Source organism: Ipomoea nil, unplaced genomic scaffold (genome assembly GCF_001879475.1).
Source record: "Ipomoea nil cultivar Tokyo-kokei standard unplaced genomic scaffold, Asagao_1.1 scaffold0146, whole genome shotgun sequence".
In the NCBI taxonomy this organism is placed as follows: Eukaryota; Viridiplantae; Streptophyta; class Magnoliopsida; order Solanales; family Convolvulaceae; genus Ipomoea; species Ipomoea nil.
This window is the reverse complement of record NW_017616574.1, coordinates 108,461-122,617: the sequence shown is the minus strand read 5'-3', so window position 1 is coordinate 122,617 and position 14,157 is coordinate 108,461. Positions and strand designations below refer to the sequence as shown.

Genomic DNA, 14,157 nt, shown 5'->3' with positions numbered 1-14,157 from the left:
TTGCACTTTTTTTTTATATAAAAAAAAAAAAACAAAAACAAAAATTATCCTCCACATTTTTCTTTTGACATTTTTTAAATATTAGTTCTTTAACTAAAATTAAAAATTTGTTAGTGATATAAGTGGCACTAAATACTTTTGTTTTGTGCTATGTGTGTTGCACAATTATAACTTTTACCAAGTTTATCCTCAATTGTTTTTCTTTTGTAAATTATATTATGTAAAGTACAATTGTACAAACACGCATGTGTGTATATGTAGTTTCTATAAACATAGTTTAATTTATTAATGAATAATGTGTATCTATTCTCATATTATTTTCTTATTTGAAACTTTAACTTATATTTATTTTAACTTTTTTTAAAAAAAACTAAAAATTAATTTCTTTTTTGAAAAAGAATTTAGTTTTTCATTGTATCTTATTTGATGTGGAATATATATTTCATTGACTTATGTCAACAAAATATTTCTATTTCATTTATTAGAGTATTGATATTAAAATCTAATTATAATAGATGAAATTATAAGAAAAACTAATTGCATTTGCTAAAAGTTACTGTATTTTTTTAACACAACAATAGCAACAATGTTCAATACTTTTTTTCTTTTCATCTCAATACTTAGAATTTTAATTTTTGAATTTGGATTCTTATAAATCTATGAATTTATTTTGATAATTTAATTTTACTAGTTTTTTGTTGTTCATATATTTATTTACAACTACCCAATAAGCTTCAAATGTAAAATTGGGCCCAAAAACAAAAAACAAAAAAAACTTCAGTGTTTATGTCCATTTAAGTTCGCCCCGGCAACGAAATCCAGAGCTTAGTTATAACGGCCCATGATGACAAAGTCTACCACCACAATTAATCTTTTCGGGCCGGGTTGAAATATGGATATTCATTTCGTAAGTGGTTTAGGGTTTAAAGGCTAAAATATGTGCAAGTTCTCTGGCCTTTTGGGATTGTTCACCAAAATCTTTAACACTCCGCTCCTTGGTAGAGTGAAAAACAATTAAAGACAGAAATGAAACTGAGTTGAGCATAGGGATTATAAGAATAGATCGCAAAAATTGATGGTATTTCACATTAAGCGTAATCTAAACTGGAAATATTGAGTTCATGAATCGAAAAAAGAAAAAAAAAAAAACAGAAAAGATAACCAATCCAGCAGTTCACAATCGCGAAATATTAAGGTAATACTCTTTTAAGTGTAAGAGTCGTTGCCTTAATCAACCTCTTCAATCTTGGGGCCAGCACCACTACCACCAGCCGGGGCATCCTCATCCATGTCTCCTCCAGCGGCACCTCCCGCACCCTGGTACATCTTGGCAATGATGGGATTGCAGATGCTCTCAAGCTCCTTCATCTTATCTTCAAACTCATCAGCTTCAGCAAGTTGATTGCTATCTAACCAAGAGATTGCTTGATCAATGGCATCCTCAATCTTCTTCTTGTCATCTGGGGTTAGCTTAGATCCAATCTTCTCATCCTTTATGGTGTTCCTCATGTTGTAAGCATAATTCTCCAATGCATTCTTTGCCTCAACCTTCTTTTTGTGTTCCTCATCCTCAGCCTTGTATTTTTCTGCTTCTTGTACCATCTTTTCAATTTCATCCTTTGATAGCCGCCCCTTGTCATTGGTGATTGTAATCTTGTTCTTCTGTCCAGTGGTCTTGTCCTCGGCAGAGACATTCAAAATGCCATTAGCATCGATATCAAAACACACAGTGATCTGAGGCACACCCCTAGGAGCAGGAGGGATACCGGAGAGCTCAAATTTACCCAACAAATTGTTATCTCTGGTCCTTGCTCGCTCACCTTCGTACACCTGGATCAACACACCGGGTTGGTTGTCAGAGTATGTGGAGAATACTTGCTCCTTCTTGGTGGGGATGGTTGTGTTCCTTGGAATCAAGACTGTCATAACACCTCCAGCAGTCTCCAAACCGAGAGACAAGGGGGTGACATCCAGAAGCAACAAGTCTTGAACCTTCTCATTACCTTCACCGCTCAAAATTGCAGCCTGGACTGCAGCACCATACGCAACAGCCTCATCAGGGTTGATGCTCTTGCAGAGCTCCTTCCCATTGAAGAAGTCCTGCAACAATTGTTGAACCTTGGGGATCCTAGTTGATCCACCAACAAGAACAACATCATGGACAGTGCTCTTGTCCATCTTGGCATCCCTCAAACATTTCTCAACAGGCTCCATACACTTCCTGAACAGATCCATGTTCAACTCTTCAAATCTGGCACGGGTAATAGTTGAGTAGAAATCAATACCCTCAAATAGGGAATCAATCTCAATGGTAGTTTGGGCAGTAGATGAAAGAGTTCTCTTGGCCCTTTCACAGGCTGTCCGCAATCTTCTCAAAGCCCTTGGGTTTCCAGTAATATCCTTCTTATTCTTTCTCTTGAATTCTTGAACAAAGTGGTTCACCATCCTGTTGTCAAAATCTTCACCTCCAAGATGAGTGTCTCCAGCAGTAGCTTTCACCTCAAAGATACCCTCTTCAATTGTAAGGAGAGAGACATCAAAGGTACCACCACCAAGGTCAAAGATTAAGACATTCTTTTCACCTACACTGGTAGCCTTCTTGTCAAGCCCGTAGGCAATAGCAGCAGCTGTTGGCTCATTTATAATACGCATTACATTCAAACCACTAATAACACCTGCATCCTTAGTAGCCTGACGTTGAGAGTCATTGAAGTATGCAGGGACAGTCACAACAGCATTCTTTACTGTTGACCCAAGGTATGCCTCAGCAATCTCCTTCATTTTTGTAAGAACCATAGAAGAGATTTCTTCAGCAGCAAACTCCTTCTCTTCACCCTTGTAGTTAACAACAATCATTGGCTTGTCACCAGGGCCAGGAATGACCTTAAAAGGCCACAACTTGATGTCACTCTGGACAGAAGAGTCAGAGAATCTCCTACCAATAAGTCGTTTTGCATCTGCATATTAAGTAACACAGAACATGTGATAGTGAGCTACTGTTTCACTAACAACAGCATTCTAGCAGATAATGAACTTAACTATGCACACTTCAATCAGTACATACAAAATATATAGCTAGGAACATACTGCATACTTCACAAACAAAGGAGAGAATAATTGCATTACTAAGTCCGGTCTACAGTAAATATCAGCACAGCCACTATAAACTACATTCAGAGAGCTTGTACTCTGAGCATATAAATAAGCGACCTTAAATCCATTGAGGTTTTTTTTTTTTCAGTTTAGATCCAGGAAACTAAATACTCCGTATATCATCTCCATTGGACATTAAATAATATCAGTGTAAAAAATATCATTCTACTTTTTAAATTTAGCTTAACTGGATGGGACTTCAAATCTGACACTGAACTTTTTTACTCAGATCGGTCTAATATACGAAATTGAATAACTAATGACAGTTCACAAACTGCAGGAATTCTATAATAGCATAAACCAGTGAACATCAACACACATAACCAGATCCAATCAAATCAAGGACAGTTGCTTTCCAACAAACACCATAAAACGACATGCATTCCTCGCAATTCAAGTATATACATATGCATCGTGTAATTCAAACAAAACAAAACTGAGATCTGAGAAGGAGGCTTACCGAAAACAGTGTTGATAGGGTTCATGGCGACCTGGTTCTTGGCGGCGTCACCAATAAGACGCTCAGTATCAGTGAAGCCGACATAGGACGGCGTGGTGCGGTTCCCCTGATCGTTGGCGATGATCTCAACACGATCGTGCTGCCAAACACCAACGCAGGAGTACGTGGTACCGAGATCGATACCGATCGCCGGACCTTCACCTTTTCCGGCCATTATCCTCGGCGACTAAGTACTAACAACAGAGAGAGATCGGAGAGAAAGAGAGATGGGCAGAAAGAATGAGAAGAGAGATAGGTTTTAGGGATGGGGAAAGAGGGGTATATATGAGGCGGAGAGCGTGTATGTTGGGGGTTCTGGAATGTTCTCTCGCTGCCAATTTTTCAACAAATTCGAATACAAATTCCCCACTGGATGCATGGTGCGGGACCAACAAGCGCCCTTTCTAATTTCTGAATTCTGAGTTGTAGTTGCCGCCTCCGATTTGTGGACTTGGTTCAAAGTCTTTGTACGGACTACGGCGTATATCTGAACAATTCATTGGAGGCCGTATACATGGGCTCTTTACAAATAATTAATCCAAATTACGGGTAAAATTCACAGTCGTTATTCAAAAATTTATATGAAATAACTCATTTATGGTTGGGCTTTTTTAATGTGAGGGTGGTAATCAAAATTGTAACTTTCTAATAGGGTAGCTATTAAAACGAATTTAACTTTATCAAGTTGAGCTTGTTTAACACGCTTTTTAAATGTGTTGGGTTGTGATTTAGAATACTTGTTTAAATGTTAAGTTGGGTAACCAGCTTGTCGCAAATTATGCCGTGGAAACGTGTTCACCATGCTTGGTGAACACGCTTCCAAACGACGTCGTTTTTGGCGTCTTTAAAAAAAAAAAAACTGTTCTATTAACGGCGTTAGGAAGGCAATTCTGATCCGACAACTCTTTGCGTTTGATTCTTTCCTATTCGCAATTCTCTGAAGGCAGTTGTGATCCGACATTCGCGATTCTTTCCTATTCGCGATGGAGGAGACGACGGTTCGAGGAGAAGATTCCACCGATATGATTTCTGCGATTCCAAGTTGCGTTCGATTTTATGCGTTTGATTTCGTTTGATTTATGAGATCATGGATTGTTGAAGATTTAGTTATTTTTATTGGTATTTGTTCAGTATCTATGCAGTTTGAATGTTCATAATGTTGTAATTGTGTATTAGTACCATGTCTCTGTTATGAATTTTACAATATGAGATTATGTATTTTCTGTTACGCAATTATGAATTTTGATACTTTGTTCATGCATGTGATATGAATATTCATAATGTAATAGTACTATGTTCATAACATATTAACTGGTATGTTACACTGTTTGCATATACTCAGTGAATGAAAACTTTGTTGGTGATTCAATAAGCAATGATCAAGCAGAGTTAAACATTGACATTGATGGCTCGTCTTCAAGTCCAGGTTCTTTTTATTAGTTTTGTGTATCATGAATGTTGTTTCTGGTAGGTGTAGGTACTGATTCATGGTGATTATATGCAAATTGAATGTTGTGATTGGTATTAATACTCTGTTCACGTTATGAATTTACATTTTTGAGGTTATGAATTTTCCGTTATGTTATTATGAATATTCTATATGAGATTATGAATTTTTTATATGAGATTATGAATTTTATGTTATGAGTTTATGTGTATCTGTTATTGATGGAAAATATGTTCTTCTTATGTAGAGCATGACTGGATTTATTCGGCATTCCCCGTACACTACTACACAGCAGGCTTTTAACGTCGGCTAAATAGACCTTTTAACGTCGGCTAAGATACGTAGTTGTTGCGGGCGACGTTGTAAATATTATCTATAACGTTGGCTATTTATATAGCCGACGTTATATATTATTTAAAAAAAAAAAGAAATAAAGTTTACAACGTCGGCTAATAGCATTTAGCCGACGTTGTATGGTATTTTAAAAAATAATTAAAATACTTACAACGTCGGCTAAATGCTAATAGCATTTAGCTGACGTTGTATGGTATTTTAAAAAATAATTAAAATACTTACAACGTCGGCTAATAGCATTTAGCCGACGTTGTAGGTATTTTAAAAATAATTTAAAACACCTACTACGTCGGCTATTAGCAATTAGCCGACGTTGTAAGTATTTTAATTATTTTTAAAATACCTACAATGTCGGCTAAATGCTATTAGCCGACGTTGTAAACTTTATTATTTTTTTTTAAATATATTCAACGTCGGCTATTACTTAATAGCCGACGTTGTAAGTGTTTTTTTTTTTTAATATACAGTTTATTTGTCCATTTATACCCAAAAACCTGCTCAAATCTACTCACAACCACAACCTAAACCTGCTCAATTTCTCACAACCACAACCACAACCTAAACCTGCTCAATTTGCACAACCACAACCAAAACCTGCTCAATTATTTCACCACAACCACAGCAAAATATGTAAAATCTAATATTTATAATGAAACAAGTAATAAAAGTAATGAATCTCACAATTTGATACTAATTAATAATACAACTTAACATTATCAAAAGCTAATATCAATTTGTTTAATTTACATACTTAACCATACATCAACAAAGAAGTCGGCCCATACATCTCTTACTTGATCAATTTCTTGTTGAGTGTAGCTCGATCTACCAACTCTCTCAACAATCTACAAAGTTGATAATTATTAAATAATTAGTAAGCTAGCATTTTTAAAATTAGAAAAAGAAAGGTATTATATTAAATTACATGCCTTATCCATTCCCGCACATGCTTCTTTGGAAAGAATTTCAAGCATGTATTTCATCACATAATATCCACATGCCGTACTTCCAACTTGTTGAGCACACTACATTTGAATTAAATTACATTTAAAATTTTATTTAATAAAAAATAATAAAATATATGTAGTTTTACAAATGTATAAAATACTTACCAAAACCTTAGTCCATTTTGGTGAACGAGTTGATCCATTGCTTCTCAACAACTTTGCTGAATTGACACACCTAAAATTATAAGAGATTAGTTTACATAAATACTTTATACTTTACTAATTATACATATTAATACTTATAAGTTCACATACTTTTCAACAATATCTTTGATGTCATCACGTGGCTGGCCTCCAATTGAATCAAACCAATAGATTTCATTAAGTTGAGGACAAATTGCCATCAACATCCAATGATCACTACAAATCAACAATATATTAGTTGTAAGTAAATATAATATATAATAAAAGTGTATTATATATAAGTTATTTTATTTTAAACAATTAAAACTTACTTTAAAATATATGGCGCTAGATAGCATTGTTTTTGGCCATATTGCATGGTGACGTTGATATACCCTGTCCGTTCATCTATAGTATTTGAAACTGGTTGAATGAAATGCGGATCTAAGAAGCCATATGTGGTCTTTGATGCCAATTCAAATTTGTCATAAAGACCCCTATTCAAAAATACAATCAATCATATATATCAGTAATATAATAAATGAATGACAAATATTATATAAACAAATATAAGTAAAGAACTTAATTATTACCTTATAAAGAACTGCAATATGGAAACATCTAACGTCTCCATCCTTAAGAAACGCATAATCTCCAACGGGTCAAGTTGTAAGCGATAGTCAACATCGCCCACAATACCACGCTCCATCTTTATCACAACATTTTCATCAAGTTTGCGAATAATTCTATATACCTTTAGACATCGAGGACTCAAAGAAGACGGATCAGCTATATTCAGATCAGCAAAAGGTCGTTGCACACCGGAATCATAAGTCTTTTGTACCTGTTCAATATAACTAACAATTACTATTTTTAAAAAGTAAATTAAACACTATTTTAAAATCCAAAATTTTTTAAAATACATACCTCATCACCTTCGGTATACAACTCAACCAACTTCTTTGGCCAAATAATAAAGTTGTGCAATGCATCCCTTAACAGTTGAACCTCATCGGTAGGGAAGGGTACACTTGCACTTGACACGAGAATTTCAGTCACGGTGACCTTCACTTGATCCGCATGTATTTGTATCCCGTGAACCCTTTCGGCCTTGTAAACTATCCCACGTGCAACTTTACGTCTAATGGGATCTTCCAAAAACAATTCACATCCGGCTCCTAACTGCATGAATTCATATTAAGAAATAGGTAAAATGTTTTTAATAAATAATAAGATTAGTTATAAATGATTACTTACGGCCGGTAAATCAGCAAAAGGGTCTGGAGAGCTTGCTTTTTCACTTTGACCATGTGGTTGGACAGCTACACGCATGTCTTCCTCCTGCCTTGATGGTACAGGTTGAGCCGCTGGAGTCCTCATACTACTAATTTCATCCCTCATCTCTCGAATGGCTGCTTGCAAGGATGTTTCATATTGCTCTCGGGCAACTGCTAACGCCTCAGCAACTGCTGTCTTAATCATATCTTTCACTTCTGGTGTAGACTGGCTTTGACGACGTTTTGCAGGACCAAAGTAGCTTTTTAAGCCATGTGCTCTACCCATGGCTCTAACACGTCCGCAATGCTCATCTGTACCTATGGCACTAGACAATATATCTTGTGTACCGGACTCAACAAACTCTCCTTGAGAAGCTTGCAATGATAGCAAATCCTAACATATAAAAACAATATTTAATAATGATTACTAGCTATCTTAATAATGTAGAAAATTTTAACATTTTACTTACAATCTTTTCCACGACCATTCTAGTCGCTTCATTGTTGATATTTCCTAATTTGTCCATTCTTGCCCTCTTCCACTTTTCATGTCTAGCTGGCGGAGATGGAGGAACAACTACTGACGATGGATCTGATCTTGCAGCTTCTTCTTGTTCTTTCATCTTCTCATCCATCATAATCTTCTCCAATCTCTTATAGCCTCCTCGGGCTAAATGATGTGGATGAACATTCTTACTCCGTATTTCTTGATGTTTCTTTCTTGATTCCTACACAAAAAGAAAACATTAAGTAAAAATATATATCTTTAATATATTTGAGTTAATAAATAATTGATAGAAAAATTACAATATATACCTCAAACTCTGCAGTTTTACGCCGCTCCACGTACGTTTTCCATGTATTTGGATCAATAAATGTGTATGTTTGACATGGAGTATTCTTTATTGGATCTTCATTATGGAATATGTACTCTCTGTTCAATCTAGCTTTAAAATCTCTCCACCGTTCACCCGCATATGACATCAAAGAATCCTTCAGATCCACATCATCAGTGGGAATATCATAAACGCTCTGCAAGACAAGATTACTTATTAGAAACAAATTAAATACAATTAATTCAATAGTTTTATAAATAAGTTGCATACCATGATATCATCCCACAACAGCGCTTTACTCTCTTCTGGGACCTCTTTCCAATTTTTATATGTGATTGGAACTTTGCTCCGTGCAATCAACGCAAAGTAACTTTTGAATTGGGTGCTCCCTGGCCCAACAGGTTCGTGTTTCTTATTAAATTGAACCACCAATTTTGTGTCACCACGCCCAGAAATTAATTTTGTCATAACGGTGGCACCCCGCCTCTTCTTAGTACTTTTAGCTTGGATGGTACTATCAACAGGGGGGTCATTTGATGAATCCATATGCCTGTTTAGCAAAGAAATTATTAGTGAATTGACAAAAGAATAATATACATAAATATAACTGTAAATATTTAGATATAGTAAACACAAGAAGAAGTTAAAGCATTACAAATAACAATCAATTCTCCCATAGCCCTTCATGATGATCATCACGTGATGCATGCACTTCATCTATCTCATTATCTATAATAACTGGTAATAAACTTGAAGAAAAGGGTGGTATTTCCTCAATCTCATAACTAACATCTTCATTCCCATCACCAGTAATTTGTCTCTTTCCATGAAGAACAACAGACCATTTTTTATCACTAGGATCAGTAACAAAAAATACTTGTTTTGCTTGAGATGCCATTATGAATTGCTCATTTTTGTGTCCTTCCCTGTTCAAATCGACAAGTGTAAACCCTAACTCATCAGCTTTAACACCGTGTTTACTATCTACCCATTTACATCGGAACATCGGCACTTTGAACTGAACATAATCAACCTCCCATATTTCTTCAATCACACCATAATATGACAACTCTGCAATGACCGGATTTTTATCTTTCGAACTACTGAAGTGCACTGAATTTGCAACCAAAGAAACTCCACTGTTTTGCATAGTGCTCTTTTCATCTTGTTTTTTTGTATAAAAAGAAAATCCATTTATATCATATCCAGTATAACATATGACTTGCATACAAGGACCATGAGCTAACCATCGTACTGTTTCAGAATAGTTAGTAGCACTCATAACTTTATTCTTGAACCAACTAATAAAAGTACGATTATGTTCGCTCACAATCCACATGTCTGTCTTTCTTGGATTTTGCTCTTTAATCAGTGCCTTGTGCTCATCTAAATATGGCTCGACTTCACTTGTATTATGCAAGATGTACAAATGTGCTTCCTCAATATCTTCACGAGGCATACCGGCTACTTTGCGTCCTCGAGTACCTTTCCCAGCACTTCTTCCTTCATGTCGATACTTAGAAAGACCAATAGCTTCTACCCCCGCCAAATATTCAGTACAAAATTCAGTTACCTCCTCAGCAATATAGCTTTCAACAATAGATGCTTCTGGTCGATACCGGTTCCTCACATAACCTTTTAAGACTTTCATGTACCGTTCAAATGGGTACATCCACCTCAAATAAGCAGGACCGCACTGTTTGATCTCTCGCACCAGATGTACAACCAAATGAACCATGACATCAAAAAATGACGGTGGAAAATACATCTCCAACTGACACAATGTAACAATAATGCCATTTTGCAATTCATCTAGTTTGTCTGGATCAATCACTTTTCCACAGATAGCATTGAAAAAGAAACAAAACCTTATAATAGTATATCTCAACTTTTTGGGCAATATACCTCTAACAGCCACTGGCAATAGTTGCTGCATTAAGGCATGGCAATCATGAGATTTCAATCCCACCAATTTTAAATCTTGCATATTCACAAGTGTTCTAATATTTGATGAGTACCATTGTGGTACCTTGACTCCACGTAAACACTCACAAAAACTTATTTTCTCCTTTCTTGATAAAGTATGAGCAGCTGGTGGCAAATATGTCTTCTTATCCCCTTGGCGTGGAGCTAATGTTGCTCTTATGTTCATTTCAATCAAGTCTAATCTAGCATTGAGTCCATCTTTAGTCTTACCTTTTATATCTAAAAGAGTTCCAACAAGACTATCACACACATTTTTCTCCACATGCATCACATCAATACTATGTCTCACATCTAATGTCTTCCAATATGGAAGATCAAAAAATATGGATTTCTTTTTCCATGGACTCTTTTCATTTGGAGGTACCTCAACATTAGCTCTTGACCTCTTACCTCTTTGAGATTTAAGCTTTTGAGTTTTACCAAAAGTAACATTTATACCTTTCACACGTTCATAAACTTCAATCCCAGTCATTGGTTGTGGAGCATCTGTATAGTCTTGTTGCCCATTGAAAGCCTTTTTTAATCTCCTATAAGGGTGAGCTCTATCAAGAAACCTCCGGTGACCCAAGTAGACTGTCTTTCTGCCATGGACAAGTTGTGTATAACATGTATTATCTTCACATATAGGGCATGCCTTATGTCCTTTGACACTATACCCAGCCAGGTTTCCATAAGCTGGAAAGTCATTGATTGTGCAAAAAAGCATAGCATGCAACTTAAAATTCTCTTTCCGGTAGGCATCAAACACTAACACACCTTCATCCCACAATTTTTTCAAGTCATCAATCAAAGGTGCTAAAAAGACATCTATATCATTACTGGGTTGTTTTGGGCCAGAAATCATCAAGGACAGTAATATATATTTGCGTTTCATACACAACCAAGGAGGTAGATTATAAATCACTAACATAACTGGCCACGAGCTATGCTTGCTACTTAGGTTCCCGTGAGGGTTTATACCATCTGTACAAAGGCCAAGTCTAAGATTTCTGGACTCATTGCCAAATTCAGGAAAAACATTATCAAAGGTTTTCCATTGAGTAGAATCAGCTGGGTGTCGAAGCTTTCCATTAGAAATTTTTTGATCTGCATGCCATGTTAAGTTCTTCGCGTCGCTTGGATTTGCAAACATACGCTTAAACCTTGGAAGAATTGGGAGATACCACATAACTTTAGCTGGTGGCCCTTTCGAACTTGCCTTACCAACAACATGCTCTCTTATTTTGTACCGAGATGCCCCACAGATCGGACATGCATTCAATTCTTTGTAATCATTCCTAAACAATATGTAATCGTTAGGACAAGCATGTATCTTTTCATACTCCATACCCATGGGACACATAATCTTCTTTGCATCATATGTACTCTTCGGGAGTCCATTATCTTCTGGAAGCATATCGTTTATTAAATCAAGTAAAGCAGTAAAGCTCTTGTCGCTCCATCCATTCCCAGCTTTTAAGTTGAATAATTTCAAAACAGCAGATAAGCGAGTATATTTACTACACCCGGGCCATAAAGGCTGTTTTGAATCATTTAATAATTCATCCAACTCATTTGATCGATTTGTGAACTCTTCTCCAACATCACGGAACATTTCGTCCAACCTATCTTCAGATTCATCATCTTCATTTGCTTCGTTGTCAACATACATGTTAGATGTACTAGTCTCTCTCCCTCCTTCACCGTGCCATATCCATTTTGTATAATTTAGATTAATTCCATCACAAATTAGATGATCATATATGTCCTTGGCACTTAATAGTTTTAGATTACAACACTTCTTACAAGGACACCAAAATGTTCCATCATTATTTGGAAGATGACATTTTGCAAACTCTATAAATTCTCTAACTCCGGCATCATATTCCGTACTCAATCGAGAAGCTTTCATCCAACTTTTATCCATCACAAGTCAATCTAGGATAATATTAATTCCAATTAGACTAGTTATTAGTAGTATCAAATTCAAAGATAGCATATAAATATTTTTAAAAATTAAAAAAAAAAAAGAATGACAAATTACATCAAATATTTAACATATCCACAAAATAATACTCCGTAATAGTATATACCCACAAAGATGTATATGCTTATCTTGAAATTAGTCTGGTAAAAATTGCAGATATTTAACCAGCTTTTCCAAGTACATTACAACATACATATATACATATACAAATTACATCCATTTTTTTTTATTGTTGAATATATATGTATTATTAAATGTTAGAAGCCAATTTACTCAACCATTTTTATTTATTACTATGATTATTCTGATCGATATTAAATGTTAGAAGCCAATTCAACCCTGGGTCATAAATTAATTAGGATCGGAATGAAATAAAAAGAGATGAGAATTAAAATGTTAATTGAGAAAATAACTCTCTTAAGTGAAAGATTATCATCAAAATCTTGCCCGTGAAAGTAAAAGTTAAATTAAAATATAGTACATATAATATTTTTGATTAAATATATAATCCCATCAGATTCCAATGAAGCACAGGCAGGCCATCTGACCGAATGTACGTGGCGGAAGCACAGGTGGCGGAAGCAATCGGAGCCGGCGATGAGCGGAGAAGCTGTCGCGGACGGTGGCGGAAGCAGTCGGAGGAAAGGGCGTCGGCGATGTGAACTGTGGCGGCGGCGTCGACGTATGCGGGTGGACGACGTCAGCGTGGAGGTCGGCGGCGAGGACGGCGGCGGTCTGAGACGGTGAGGCCGGCGGTGAGAAGAAGCACGGTGGGGTGGGGAGTAGATGGATGGAAGAGAGCGGTGGTGGTATGGCGTCGATCGAACTGCTCAGATCTTTTATTATAAAAACTTTATAACGTCGGCTAAATTAAATAGCCGACGTTATAAAGTAAAAAAAAATTAAAAGAATAAATTAAAAACAATACAACGTCGGTTAGATAGTTAGCCGACGTCGTATCATATTTAATTTTTTTTTATAGTATATAACGTCGGCTAAATTAACTTAGCCGACGTTATATATAATTTATTTTTTTTTTTAAAAATAATATATACCCTACGACGACGGCTATATTAATAGCCGACGTCGTAGGTTATATATTTCTTTTGTATTATTATTTTTTATTTTTAACGTCGGCTATTTGGTAATAGCCGACGTTATAAAGTTAATAATTTAAAAAAAAAATTAAATGTTTTTAACGTCGGCTATGTATATAGCCGACGTTAAATTGCCGACGTTGTATGTGAATTCTGTAGTAGTGAATATTGGGAGGTAATCTACATCACCTTAGTATTCAAGATTCCTTATTATTATACCACTGCACTAAGGATTAGCAACATATGTATGTGGGTTCTCATGAGAAATGTGAAGTAATATTATAGGTATTTAGTGATCATAAATGATAGTATAGTTTATCTAAATCATATCATTTGATATTGATAATGTTTATCATATGATATTGTTATGTTAAGTCCAAGTGTATAGTATAATTATGAATAAGATCATGTT

The 14,157-nt window shown here is 35.6% G+C and overlaps 1 protein-coding gene across 1 annotated transcript; it reads right to left on the bottom strand.

Annotated features, from left to right (window-relative positions):
* Positions 1–1,050: 1,050 nt before the first annotated feature.
* LOC109172537 (heat shock cognate 70 kDa protein 2-like) lies at positions 1,051–3,987 on the bottom strand. Its single transcript, XM_019321708.1, has 2 exons — positions 3,614–3,987; positions 1,051–2,957 (listed from the first exon to the last, which is right to left on the bottom strand). The coding sequence occupies exons 1-2, from the start codon at positions 3,825–3,827 to the stop codon at positions 1,228–1,230; spliced, it is 1,944 nt and encodes a 647-aa protein (XP_019177253.1). The 5' UTR covers positions 3,828–3,987; the 3' UTR covers positions 1,051–1,227.
* Between the last annotated feature and the right edge of the window lie 10,170 nt (positions 3,988–14,157).

Coding starts and splice junctions, on each gene's coding strand:
- LOC109172537 (XM_019321708.1), bottom strand. CDS start 3,827: ATGGCCGGAAAAGGTGAAGGTCCGGCGATCGGTATCGATCTCGGTACC. Junction 2,958..3,613: donor CCCTATCAACACTGTTTTCG/GTAAGCCTCCTT, acceptor CTTAATATGCAG/ATGCAAAACGACTTATTGGT.